We start from the raw sequence: 12,683 nt of genomic DNA, 5'->3' as shown, positions 1-12,683 counted from the left end.
ATCTTATACTTCTCTAGCCATAACACAAAACTTATACATGGTATGAGGAAATGTTATGGCTATTATTATGTCATTTTATGAACATAATTAGTTGATTTTATAAAATTAATAACGTCGTATCTAATAAAAAACATTAATCTATCTTCATAAATAAAATCATTAAATTATTTTTCGTGTGAGTTTTTAAAACTTCCTGGGTTAAAATATTTTCCGTGTAGTTTTTGCGAGTCAAACTGCTCGAAAAATCTGCCTCGAAAATAAAACGAGAGCGCCCAATCGTATGGATGAATCAGCGGGACTGTCAAATCAATTGATGAATTTTGTTGATACCCGTTCACTTTCGCAGGTGACGTGTTGGAAGATTTTTTTTTTTTTTTTGTCGGCGTCGGTGGTGTAGTGGTAAGCGTGGTTGCCTCTCACCCCAGTCGGTCGGGGTTCAATTCCCGTCGACGCCGATGGGATTTTCTGAGACATAAAATCCGTGATCACGCCTTCCCTCGGATAGGAAGTAAAGCCGTAGGTCCCGGCCCATGTGTTGATGGGTTCGATATGTAGGGTCCTCAGGTGTGGTGGCTGTCTCTCTGGGGCGTCGGAATTTAAGGCTTAGCTCCTAGACCCAGCCGACGTAAAACACAACTGGCGCCGAACGGTGCTAGTTGGCCAGAAAAAAGAAGAAGAAGAAGAAGAAGATTTTTTGGCAAAATCGTCTCATTTATCGTCATCAAGCCAAAAAGTGAGAATATTTTTCTGCAAATTACGGTTTAAATTTCGTTTCTGACGGCTGAAAGCCTCTCCGTGAACTAGTAATTTAAATTATGCGACTTGGTGATTTCCTGGGAATTGTGCAACATCGATAGTTTGATTGCGAAATTGCGCTGAGACACGGGTGGTGTATTATTTTGGATTGGACGAAGTTAGAACAGTGTTATTGAACCGAAAATGGCTTTGATGACGATGATTGCCCGGGTTGTCGACGGTCTTCCACTGGTCGGAACGATGCAGGAAGATGAGCAGGTCAGTGGTTCCTCTTGGCTGGGTTTGATTCTATTGATTATTTATGATGTTTAATTGCAGTCCGGGAGGAGTGTACTGGAGTACCAGAACCAGGCTAAAATGCTGTTCCGAAAGCTAGGACCCAACTCACCGGCTCGCTGCAGCATCGAAACTGGTCCTTATCTTTTCCAGTAAGATTATTGGGATTGCAAAAATAGATTGCGTCACACCTAGTATGCTTAATTATTTTCCAGCTATCTGATAGAGAATGAGGTCTGCTATCTGGTACTCTGTGATAAGATGTTCTCCAAGCGAATCGCCTTCAATTATCTGGAAGATATTGCTCAGGAATTCCACAACAACTACGGCCGGAAGGTGAACTCCGTAACGCGGCCGTACGCTTTCATCGAGTTTGACATTTACATCCAGAAGGCGAAGAAATCGCTCACCGACCGGCGAAGGAATATTAATACGATCAACACGCAGCTGCAGGATGTGCAAAGGATAATGGTACGATAAACGTCAGTCCTGGTATATTTACACTCTAGATAATCCTCTGATCAAAAAAAGCAAAAAGTGTGTACCTATCTGTTTCATAAACTACCATGTTCTTGGGGACCCCAAAACTTTTAATACGAGTTGTATTATGAAACCTCAACAAGCTAGAATGTCACCCCATAGTAGAATAAAAACAAGCATTTTTATCTAACGCAATCTTCCATTACCAGGTTCAAAACATCGACGACGTCCTCCAGCGGGGAACCGTCCTGTCCGAGTTGGACACCAAAACGCAAAACCTGTCGATGCTGTCGCAAAAGTACAAGAAAGATGCCACCTACTTGAACCGGAAATCTCTGTACGTGAAAGGGGCCGTGGCCGGAATCGTTATCATAGTATTCATTCTGTACTTTTGGGTCATTTAATAAACTCTCCGGATGAGATGATAAATAAAGTTAAGTTGCCTAGGACGACACACGTACAGTCGAATGGGAGTATGGGAACGTATTTGACCCAATAGCATTAAGGTGAGTGGTAGCAAATCGTGGGCATCCAACGTCCGAACAAGTGATGGGCCAAATTTTGTACTGAACGTAGGTTGAAAGAGCATGAAAAGTGTTGATGTTAGTGTTTTCTGTTCAATGAGTTTTAAACCTAGATAATTTTCTTCAAAAAAAATCTTAATTGTAGATTAAGACGAGGTAAAACTTCAATGGTTTGTGTTGTCCGCATCATTACAACGCCTAAAGCAATATACAAGATTGGGAATTATCATAATTCAATAACACTTCCACCTTGCAACATTTTTCCTACGTAATTTGTTAATCTTGAAAATGGTGGTTCTTAGAAAAATGGATGTACATATTTCAAAGCAGAGGCATAATTTTGCATAGTATTGGTAATTGAGGCTGTCTCCAGAAGTACACGTTCTATCATTGAAAAATGCTTCATTGTATGGTAGGCAGTGTTCGAATTGATTCAAAGTAATGACATTTATCCTTGTTTTGTTATGTTCTTGAAGATTTGTGTATCAATACATTTAATTATATTACTGAGAAAAATAAACTATCTACTATTCATAAATTGTATTTTCATTTTCTTTCTATCACGTTTGACAACATAGGGGTAGGCGGGGCATAATGAGCAGGTGGGGCATAATGAGCACCCTGTATTTTCACTGCAAATTTCAAAATTTTCAAAACAAATTGCTTGATTGTAGCTTAATTATCTCAAATCCAATGAATTGATGACGAAACATTTGTCAAAAAAGCCGTTTGCTTTGAAAAAAATAGTCAAAATGCGTGAAGTGGTCATGTACTCGGGAAATATTATAAGAATCGGCTGACCTAAAATAAGGTTTTGGAATCGAAATAAGAATTTAGTGGGTATCTATCAAGTTTCTTGATATTTCCTGTGTCAATAAGATGTATTTGTAACATTTTCAAAATATTCATATAATTATTTTGTTAAAAAATATATTTTAAAAAGTTGATATTAGGGTGGGGCAAAATGAGCAACTGGTGGAAAAATGATGAAACTGATTAACATCTTAAACAAACGATTTTCACATTTGGTTTTCTCCGTTACGATGCATGTACAAGGTGCATGTAGTAAGGTTTTGTCATGAATTTTCAATTTATTAGCTTGAAAAAATCAGTATCTGTATATTTTCACCGTTTAAAAATGCCTTAATAGTAAATTCCATGGATCCCCGCAGTTCCTTACAAATTTAACCCCATAATCCCCTCAAAATCTCATTGGTTGTTGCCGGTATGCTTTATCATTGACAAGAACTGTCAATCAGCAATTGATTGTGTACAAAACAGGGATTGATCATCCTGCCCCACCTAGGGTGCTCATTATGCCCCACCCCCAAAACGCAATCCACGATTATATACGTTTTTTAAAACATTCAATTTTGCAACGTTATAAATGTTTATTTAAAATTTCAACGATTAGTTTTTGTCAGTTAAGATTCAAGTGAGGATTATACGTAAAAATTACACATTGATTGCGCTTAATTTACTGGATTTGGTGGCAAAATGCTTAAGTTGCTCATTATGCCCCGCCTACCCCTACATTTTGCGTGCGATATTTTTGCCCTACATGATGCCGGGACCCGCCATAGCAACAGCTGTAAAGGCGTGAGTTGAGTATTCAGCATGACCATGCTGAGGGTGACGGGTTCTGTTCCTAGTCGGTCCAGGAACTTTTCATAAAGGAAATTTCCTTGACTTCCTCGGCATGGTGTTTACTAGCTGGAAAAACCTGGAAAACCGGGAATCCTCAGGGATTTTTATTTGCCAGGGAAAAACCTGGAATGCCTATTCAGGAAAATTTTGCACAGTTAGAAAATATTACATTGGGTCTAATGATTAAAAAAATACGAACTTTATTACTTATAGATCTACTCGGAGGTGGACTCCACAGTTTACCATTGTTGGTGTTTGTAAGTTCAACTATAAATTCTGCTACCGTGGGGTGCCTTAATTTCGCGCGGGTCCAAATTTCGCTCACTGACAATAGGGTAAAAAATATTATTTGGACATGTATGTAATTTGGGCAGGCATGGCGTTGTATGTCTTGTTCCGGAGAGCTTATAAAAGTAGATACATCTCAATATCGATTATTGGATCAAGTAGACCCTATTCTGATGACTTACGGTGAAAATACGCTTAACAATTAAGAATTTACTTCAAAATTATCGAAAATGTAAATTATTTTACTAAAACCCCTCAAATGCACAAGGTATGCAAGACGACATACACTTCGCAGTCACATACAATATTCGCCTCAAAATCGTTGAATTAATATTTGTAAGAAATTTTAAAGCCTTATTACAATGAAACATGTTCAATAAAGAAGCATTAGGCAGCCAATCTCTTAACATTCATCTAGAACGTTTAAAATGGGAAGTGTCCAAAATACATTGCATGGTTTCTACTGTTAATATATTTTGGTCATCTGATGAACTACATGGGGATGCTGTGCGATTGCATACTTGGAGGCGTATTCTGTGGGTCTGGCGATATTTTCTCGATTATAACAAAAACTGCAATATTTATCAAAATAAATGCCTGTTAAGCGGCGAAATTTGATTATTTGTAAGAAAATATTTGCTAATTTATGCTACTTCCATGATTTAGCAGTATTCATGGCTAAACATTGAGATAATTGCCCTGTCCAAATTATATATACCTGAGGGTGTCCAAAACATATATTCGGTGTCCAAAATGCAATTCTTACAGGCGATCGGAAATTGTGATTTTCTCAGCTTAAAATGCTTTCGTTAAGGTTTTTGTCACCAGGAACGCAAAGTACAATCATATTGTAAGCGTATTGGTAACTTTGCAACATAATCAATTGCTGTCTAAGGAAGCTAGGGGACGATTTTTTCAAAGTTGTCCTCAGCCTGTCCAAAATACATGAATTACCCTTTTTAGAGAACATAATCATATAACTGTGTTGAGATAATCTCATATTCTGAATTTACATGCCAAACTGAGCCGAAATCCAAACTTTCATGAATTTTGGAGCCCGGGAACCTATTTAAAAATCAATTTGAAGTTTGTATGGGAGCGATTTGTCGAATCACCCCTCTTCGCATTTTGTACTGGGCGGAGCTGTCAAGCAGTTGCCCAGCTGTCAAAAGGTGATTTAAAATAATAGCTTTGAAATTGATTTTAGGTATCACAATTAAGTTCTAAAAATCTTAAAAAAATCATAGTGGCTCAGAAAAATATGCTCTTTCGTATAAAAACGAAAAATCAATACATTTTTCAAAATTTTAAAACCCAATCCAAATTTCACTTTAGATAGTATATAGGGGACTGCATGAAATTCTCTCCTTCTCTTTCACTCTTACAGAAATTTTGTAAACAACAAGGCCACGAAACGTCAAAATCCCATACAAAATCAAAACAGTGCAGTGCCCTATAGTTAAAGTGAAATTGGGACAATTGCACAATTGTTTTTTTTTATGATTATGATGTCTAAATATGATCAGTGAGCGAAGTTTGAACCCGCGCGAAATTAGGGCACTCCACGGTACTAGAGTAGGTTCAGCCAGTGCCCATATAAAAGACAATTCACACCGTAGATTGCACCTTGCACATAACCCTGACCAGTAGTGCACGTACAATACTGCGCTACGGTAAGAAAACCTCACCGTAGAATTTCTTCCAACCACTTATCGTATTAACTATCTAGATACCGACTGCTACTCAGGACGAGACTGATACCGAAGACGTACGATACTACCTTAGGGGACTAAACGTACGTGAACCAAGGAAAGGAAAGAAAAAAAGTGAATAAGTTGAAACATCAATTTAAGCCAATAAAATGTTTAAATAAGTATTTAGTAAACCAGAACTGCAGATCCAAGAGATATGGTGGGCTAGGTATGTAAAATGCGATGAGAGGAATACGATTGACGAACTTTATCTTTGACGTAGAGCCATCTTTAACATATGGACTGGACTGAATACTGAAAGAAATTCTAATATAGGTTAGTTTGTGGGTTCGCTTTTTAACCTAACTTATACTTAAATCGAACTTGACAGTTTTCTCATGAGTTGTTATATATCGACACATACATTTCAAAAGGGCGTAACTGCTTTTGGAATCATCACCTTCTTTTAAAGCTGTGGATCATGTGTTATGATTTCCATGTTTTTCACAGCATGTACCAGATGGGAAAAACTCTCCTCTTTCCGACAACCACGGTGGTTTGAGTGTAAGGGAGGCAGTACGACCTACAGCTTTAAAAGAAGGTGATGATTCCAAAAGCAGTTACGCCCTTTTGAAATGTATGTGTCGATATTTCCCCGTGTATTTCAAACTTTGGTCAAACTGGAGCCTCAATATTGCAATAACGGTTAAGCACGCTGTAATGATACTTATGTACCTCGTCACCCACTTCATGCAACTACATTAGTGGTCTAAATGCGCGCTCGGCATAGTTCCATCATGCCGCTCAAAAGTGTCGCCACAAATAATGCATAGTTTGCGAAACCCGGTTATCTGGCTGGTGGGGCATGGGAGCCTAAGCTTCAACTGTTAATGTAATCAGAGACTATTCAGACCTCGACTCAGACTTAGACGTGGGCAATCCAATATATGAAGGGTTATCCAAAACGCTCTGGAGAATTCCCAAAGCGCATTCTTATAATGCTAGTAAGCCTAAGATATCAGTAACAGGAGGAAAATGACAAGATAATATAACATTATATGGTTTATGTAATGTAAAACAATACAACATAACAAAAGAGAACCATTCCATCAAAACCATGATTAAATTTATGACCAATAGTCAAATTACAATTAAAAACAATATATTTACGGTACATTTTATTGTTTGAAACCATACGTGTACCATACAATGTACGGTATATTAAAACCCTCGTATCAGTATTAACAACAATTCATTTACAATAAAATGTATGGTTTTGTAAAAAAAATATATATGGAGAAAAATATTTTTTCATATTGTTACGATACTTAACAACCCGTATAATAGTATATTGTAAAAATCTTATTTACAATTCACTGTATGGTGTCTACATTACATCTTATTGTTTTTGTATTTTTATTTTTACAGTGGTGTCTATTGTAAAAATATGGTTCTAAATAGTAGGGGAGACTGGGGAGACTTGATCCCTTTTTCTTAATTTACCTGAAACTTTAAGAAAAACACAAAATTAGATCCGATTTCCGTACAAAATGGCAGGTAAACATCTATTGCAAGTTAATACACAACAGAAGGCCTTTAAATTATTGTTAAAGTTTTCAAAACTGTGTTTTTATGAAGGCATGTCTTATGATGCATTTTTCAAAAATGGGTGACACTTGATCCCCCTTTTGAGCACATGGTTTATTTAAAGGGAAAATAATCCCAGAGTCTTCCTATTCATTTTCTTTTCGAGTTTTGCCGTATTTTCAAAATGGGGAGACTTGATTCCCCTTTTCTTGGTTTGTACTAAAGTTATAATTACCACATTTTATCGTTGAATAGACTAGAATTCCAAGTAAATAGAGGCTTCCGAATAGAATTTTATTTTTCACATGTATAATGTGTGTGTAATCCTCGAGGGATCAAGTCTCCCCATGTCACTGTTGTGTATACTAAGCTGAATTAATTAAAATGTGTTAACAACAGCCTTATTTGGATAAATAAGTTTGAAAGTATTTTATTCAAACTATGTACTGTGAAATTTTGACACGATTTGGCTCAATTTTCACAAGATTTCTGAAGGACTGAAAACAAACCATCAGCCGTTAAAAAATAATGCAATGTACAATCGAAATCACTTGTAGCCAAAACATAGTCGGTTGTCCAGGAGTAGTTTTGGAAAAAAAATATGCTAGAAGAAAATTGTTTTTGATTCCGAGCAAATGTGGGGGGAACAAGTCTCCCCAGGGATCAAGTCTCCTCAGTCTCCCCTACTGCCTACTGTTACAATACAACGTTCGGTTTTTCCATGTATTTTTAATTCGGGAAATGACTGTTAAGCCAATGTGTAATGTTTTTGCAGTTTATGTTAGTTCAATCTACGTACAATCAGATACAAATCAAGACTAATGTAGAAGTTTTCATAAAAGTATGATTTTATATCAATTGGTGTGAGAAAGTGGTCCTAATTCCGCTCACGAACAAATTTATGCTATCTTGTGAATACACTTTTACGGAAAAGTGCATTATTTTTGCTAATCTATGTTTTTACAATTAGTTTTTCCTGTTCAGTGGGAGTGTATAATAGTGATTAAATACACTGTGTACTAAAATCGGAAAATTTCATCATTTACACCAGGGCTGCCCAACGTACGGCCCGCGGGCCGCATCCGGCCCGCGCGGACATTTCATGCGGCCCGCGGCACGAATGAAGAAAAGTTATGACTTTTTGCCGGTGGAGCAATTATTTTGAATGTTTCCCTTTTTCCAATGAATTATATTTTCAAAACAAGTTTGACATATATTTTTTGGTAAATTTTCAAAGATTTTCAATCAGTTATTTCGAGTTCTGTAAGAATTTCGGCCAGGAGAGGCCTCAAATTTTTACAATGAACTTTGAAATGTTTGCAAAATTTTCAGAATTCTGGCTGACATTGCAATTTAAAAAACAAACATGTCAGCGTAACCTCAGAGTAATTCTACTTATTTTCAGAATTTCGGTTCAAAACTTCAGTTTATTGTGCGCAATGGCTTAATTGGGGTTTTAAATTAAGAATAATATATTGATTTTTTTATTTTATTCGAAAGAGCACCTTTTTTTAAGCCAGTATGATTTTTTTTCAGATTTTTAAAACTTTATTTTGATACCTAAATTCAATTACAAAAAGATTTTTTGAAATCACCTTTTGACAGCTGGGCAACTGCTTGACAGCTCCGCCCAGTACGAAATGCGACGAGGGGTGATTCGACAAATCGCTCCCATACAAACTTTAAATCGATTTTTAAATAGGTTCCCGGGCACCAAAGTTCATGAAAATTTGGATTTCGGCTCAGTTTGGCATGTAGATTGTGAATATGGAATTATCTCAACACCACTAAAGAAGCCAATTTTCTCCAACAGCGGAAGGAAAAAAAATCTTAAAATTCATAGAAGATTCAATAACAATAGTCTATTTTACGAAACGACAACAGTGTTGATATTGATATTAACACTCACGGGCTTGGGCGCAACCTCCTGTCAAATTTTCATTCATGAAATGAGCGATCAGCTGATCCGAAACGTCTCGTAAAATGGCTCATTCTTGTGTATTTTTGAGATTTTATTTATGTGGCTATAATCTCAATATTCCGGCAAGTTCTGGGACAACACAAAAAATACGAATCTTCGTTTATGAAGACAATTTTTTACAATATCGTCACCAACTCCAAAATTCTTCCAGAATTTGAACGAATTTGGATTTATAGGAATTAACCATAGCCTTGGCAAGAAATGCTCAGAAAAATTTCAAGAAAACGTATGGATTATAAAATTTCAATTCTGGCCCGTCAACTGGTGTGGAGTGTAAAATATGGCCCGCGATCGTTAAAGGTTGGGCATGCCTGTTTACACGTATTTTTTGCGTGAACGGTTATTGGAACACACGAAATTACCTACACTTTTTTTGGGTCCTATAGCCGCTCAAAAAATTTCATTGTTTTGTTCTTAAAATTTATGTTATTCGGTAAATATTGCATAAAATGGCTTTGCTCTCATCTAATTTACTGCCCCTATTCGCATAACAGTCCCATCTTTGCTGGGTTTCTTATTCATATGGGACTGTTGTGCGAATGGGGGCAGTTTATATTTCCGCGCTAAAAAGTGTGTATTTATGCGTGTAAACTTGATGTTTGCAACAGTGAGCGGCTATTGGGTCAAGAGCGGCTACTGGTACACTGACGGCATGTACAATTGGCTTCTTTAGTGGTGTTGAGATAATTCCATATTCACAATCTACATGCCAAACTGAGCCGAAATCCAAATTTTCATGAACTTTGGTGCCCGGGAACCTATTTAAAAATCGATTTAAAGTTTGTATGGGAGCGATTTGTCGAATCACCCCTCGTCGCATTTCGTACTGGGCGGAGCTGTCAAGCAGTTGCCCAGCTGTCAAAAGGTGATTTCAAAAAATCTTTTTGTAATTGAATTTAGGTATCAAAATAAAGTTTTAAAAATCTGAAAAAAAATCATACTGGCTTAAAAAAAGGTGCTCTTTCGAATAAAATAAAAAAATCAATATATTATTCTTAATTTAAAACCCCAATTATTGCCCCAATTAGAATAATTATAATCTACCGTTAAAATACACAAATCCGTGTTTTAGTACGGTGATTATAATCACGGAAATAACCCTTGCAGTACCCTGTTAGCTTTCACAGCCGGGTTTCTTCAGAAAACCGGGTTTCTTTCCACAAAATTATACTATTTGTTCGAATTCCAAATTCCATATACTTTCAATAAGTGTAAAAATATTGACAAACATCAATACTTAATCATATAATTCAACAATTTCCAACAAAACTCACTCAATCCTTTTCCGTTTTTATCCTTTTAGGCGAGAGCATTTCCTCGGCATCCTCCGCCTCTTCTTCCGTCACCTGCCCGTCCGAATCCGACGAATATTGATTCCACAGATTTTCGTCGCTGAACAGATAGTTGGCCGGTTCTACCTGCGCTGCTATCCTTCGTTTCTGCCGTTCTTCGCGTTTTCGGGCAATTTCCAACTTATCGATGCCTTCCAATACCTTTGATTCCCTTTCCTTGTCTTCCGGATGCTCTCGCTTCACGAAAGTCCTCTTCGGTCCGTACTGATTGTCCAGATACTTCTGGTACAGTTTGGTTTCCGCTTCGACATCTTCGTCCGATTCTATCACATCGAACCCATCGGATGCCTCTTTGAAAATTACGTAAATCACCGGATATTCGACAATGGTTTTCCCTTTCAGGTTCTCCTTGAGTGACTTCTTCGGTTTAAGCTCAAAGAAACGATTCTTGCTTCGCTTCACTCCTTCCGCCTTCAGTAGTACTCGCAACCGGCTCATTCCACGAGACTGATAAAACTCCAGCTTGTTCTTCCCGGTGAAATCCTCTCCATTGCCAACCTCCAGATACTTCCCCAGTAAATCCATCAACGATGCATTCTCGTCGCACCGTTCGTCCACGAACAGCATCCCTTCCGCATTCGGGAAGCACCATTCCACGCGCCAATAGATAACCAGCGTTTTGAAATTCAACTGACTGTTGTTGCGCTGGTGCTTGGTAAAATTCTGCAACAGGAACTTCAAGGTGGTTCCCCGCTCTCGAGCGGCACACCGCAACCGGAACAACGATGGCGGTAGGCTTTTATTGTATCGCGTAAATCGCTTAATCTTGTCCCGCTTCCGGTCGTCCACGAATCGACTGCATTCCTCCAGGAAAGCATAGTCACTCATCATGTCCATTTGGGTCATCTTTTTCATCGGGATGTACTTGGTTCGATCCCGGATGCCATCGCAGCCCAGCTCTTTCTTGTGAATGTTGACACACTTCAGGCAGCATGACTTTACCTCACACTTTGGGCAGGTGTATTTTGCCTGAATGGCATTGCACACCTCGCACAATCCAAGCCTGGAGGAATCGAAGTGAAATGGTAACAATGGAGCAATAGAAATCGCATGTGAAGAAAACAAAAGTCTGACACTAACCTGGGTGGTGACTGAAGCATTTCCATGTTATCTTCACTCTCGCTCGTTGTTGCAGTCATTATGATTTACAGCTTTTGTACTTACTCAATGCTCAAGTAGCTCGAAAGATTTGATATAAATTTGAAAATTAAATATTACAATTGGTTCGGAATTTCATTCCGCGAAATCAACTTCGCATACACGCGGTGTTTTATATATCAAAATGGTGAGAGAATGGGTAGAAGTAAATAATGAGAATTATGTAGTATATAAAACAGGCATCAAAACAACATGCAGAGAAGCAGGGAATGTTTATACCAGTCATAGCATTGGGCATTTTATTTTGCAAATCGACTGGTCTACGTTTTCACAGGGGAAACTATCAGGCCAAACATTTCAATAGGTCCTATCTGCATTTGAGAGGCTCTCTTTGTTCACTTTCTCTTACAACGAAGACGGCTAATAACAAGACAGACAGCTCCCACCCTGTTGCAGGCGACATGGTTGAAACGCCCTCAACGATTCACAGGAACATTAAAACATGATTGTGTGCGTGTACATGCAAATACGTACACGGATATGGTAGCATCGCATGCACACTCATTCATGATGTTGTTCCCTGAAGTCGTTCGTGGCGCTAGTGTGCTTGTAGCTCCCAAGGTATATGGAGCAAGAGGGTAGATGTTTGTCTTGTTAGCTGTCTTCGCTTACAATTATTGTTCGTGTCTCGGTTCGTGTAGTTGAAAATCAGAATATTTGACACGCGAAAATCGATTTTTCTCCTAAACCGTGTGTCGGACGTACGTCGGGCACAGTGCGCAGGATAGAGGGCCAATATTTATTGTCGTCGCGGTTGAAACCCGAAGATTCCCCACACCCGACAATCGATTTTTCTCAAAATCCTTACGTGAAACCCAACGTCGGACGTAGTGAGCTGGACAGCGGACCTGGCCCTCTATCCTGCACACTGTGCCCGACGTACGTCCGACACACGGTTTAGGAGAAAAATCGATTTTCGCGTGTCAAAAATTCCGATTTTCAA

General features: G+C 38.2%; 2 protein-coding genes across 2 annotated transcripts; one reads left to right on the top strand and one right to left on the bottom strand.

Annotated features, from left to right (window-relative positions):
- The first annotated feature begins 362 nt into the window (after nucleotides 1-362).
- Nucleotides 363-2,579, top strand: LOC109418625 (vesicle-trafficking protein SEC22b-B). Its single transcript, XM_062842230.1, has 4 exons — nucleotides 363-1,014; nucleotides 1,075-1,184; nucleotides 1,248-1,503; nucleotides 1,722-2,579. Exons 1-4 carry the CDS (start codon nucleotides 940-942, stop codon nucleotides 1,914-1,916), a joined length of 636 nt encoding a protein of 211 aa, XP_062698214.1. The 5' UTR covers nucleotides 363-939; the 3' UTR covers nucleotides 1,917-2,579.
- Nucleotides 2,580-10,403: 7,824 nt separating this feature from the next.
- Nucleotides 10,404-11,853, bottom strand: LOC109405267 (box C/D snoRNA protein 1). Its single transcript, XM_019678300.3, has 2 exons — nucleotides 11,663-11,853; nucleotides 10,404-11,585 (listed from the first exon to the last, which is right to left on the bottom strand). Exons 1-2 carry the CDS (start codon nucleotides 11,719-11,721, stop codon nucleotides 10,505-10,507), a joined length of 1,140 nt encoding a protein of 379 aa, XP_019533845.3. The 5' UTR covers nucleotides 11,722-11,853; the 3' UTR covers nucleotides 10,404-10,504.
- Nucleotides 11,854-12,683: the final 830 nt, after the last annotated feature.

Source organism: Aedes albopictus, chromosome 3, assembly GCF_035046485.1.
Source record: "Aedes albopictus strain Foshan chromosome 3, AalbF5, whole genome shotgun sequence".
Taxonomy (NCBI): Eukaryota; Metazoa; Arthropoda; class Insecta; order Diptera; family Culicidae; genus Aedes; species Aedes albopictus.
The sequence above is the reverse complement of the archived record's forward strand: the minus strand, read 5'-3'. Positions and strand labels throughout refer to the sequence as shown.

Coding starts and splice junctions, on each gene's coding strand:
- LOC109418625 (XM_062842230.1), top strand. CDS start 940: ATGGCTTTGATGACGATGATTGCCCGGGTTGTCGACGGTCTTCCACTG. Junction 1,015..1,074: donor CGATGCAGGAAGATGAGCAG/GTCAGTGGTTCC, acceptor GTTTAATTGCAG/TCCGGGAGGAGTGTACTGGA. Junction 1,504..1,721: donor AGGATGTGCAAAGGATAATG/GTACGATAAACG, acceptor TTCCATTACCAG/GTTCAAAACATCGACGACGT.
- LOC109405267 (XM_019678300.3), bottom strand. CDS start 11,721: ATGACTGCAACAACGAGCGAGAGTGAAGATAACATGGAAATGCTTCAG. Junction 11,586..11,662: donor ATGCTTCAGTCACCACCCAG/GTTAGTGTCAGA, acceptor CGATTCCTCCAG/GCTTGGATTGTGCGAGGTGT.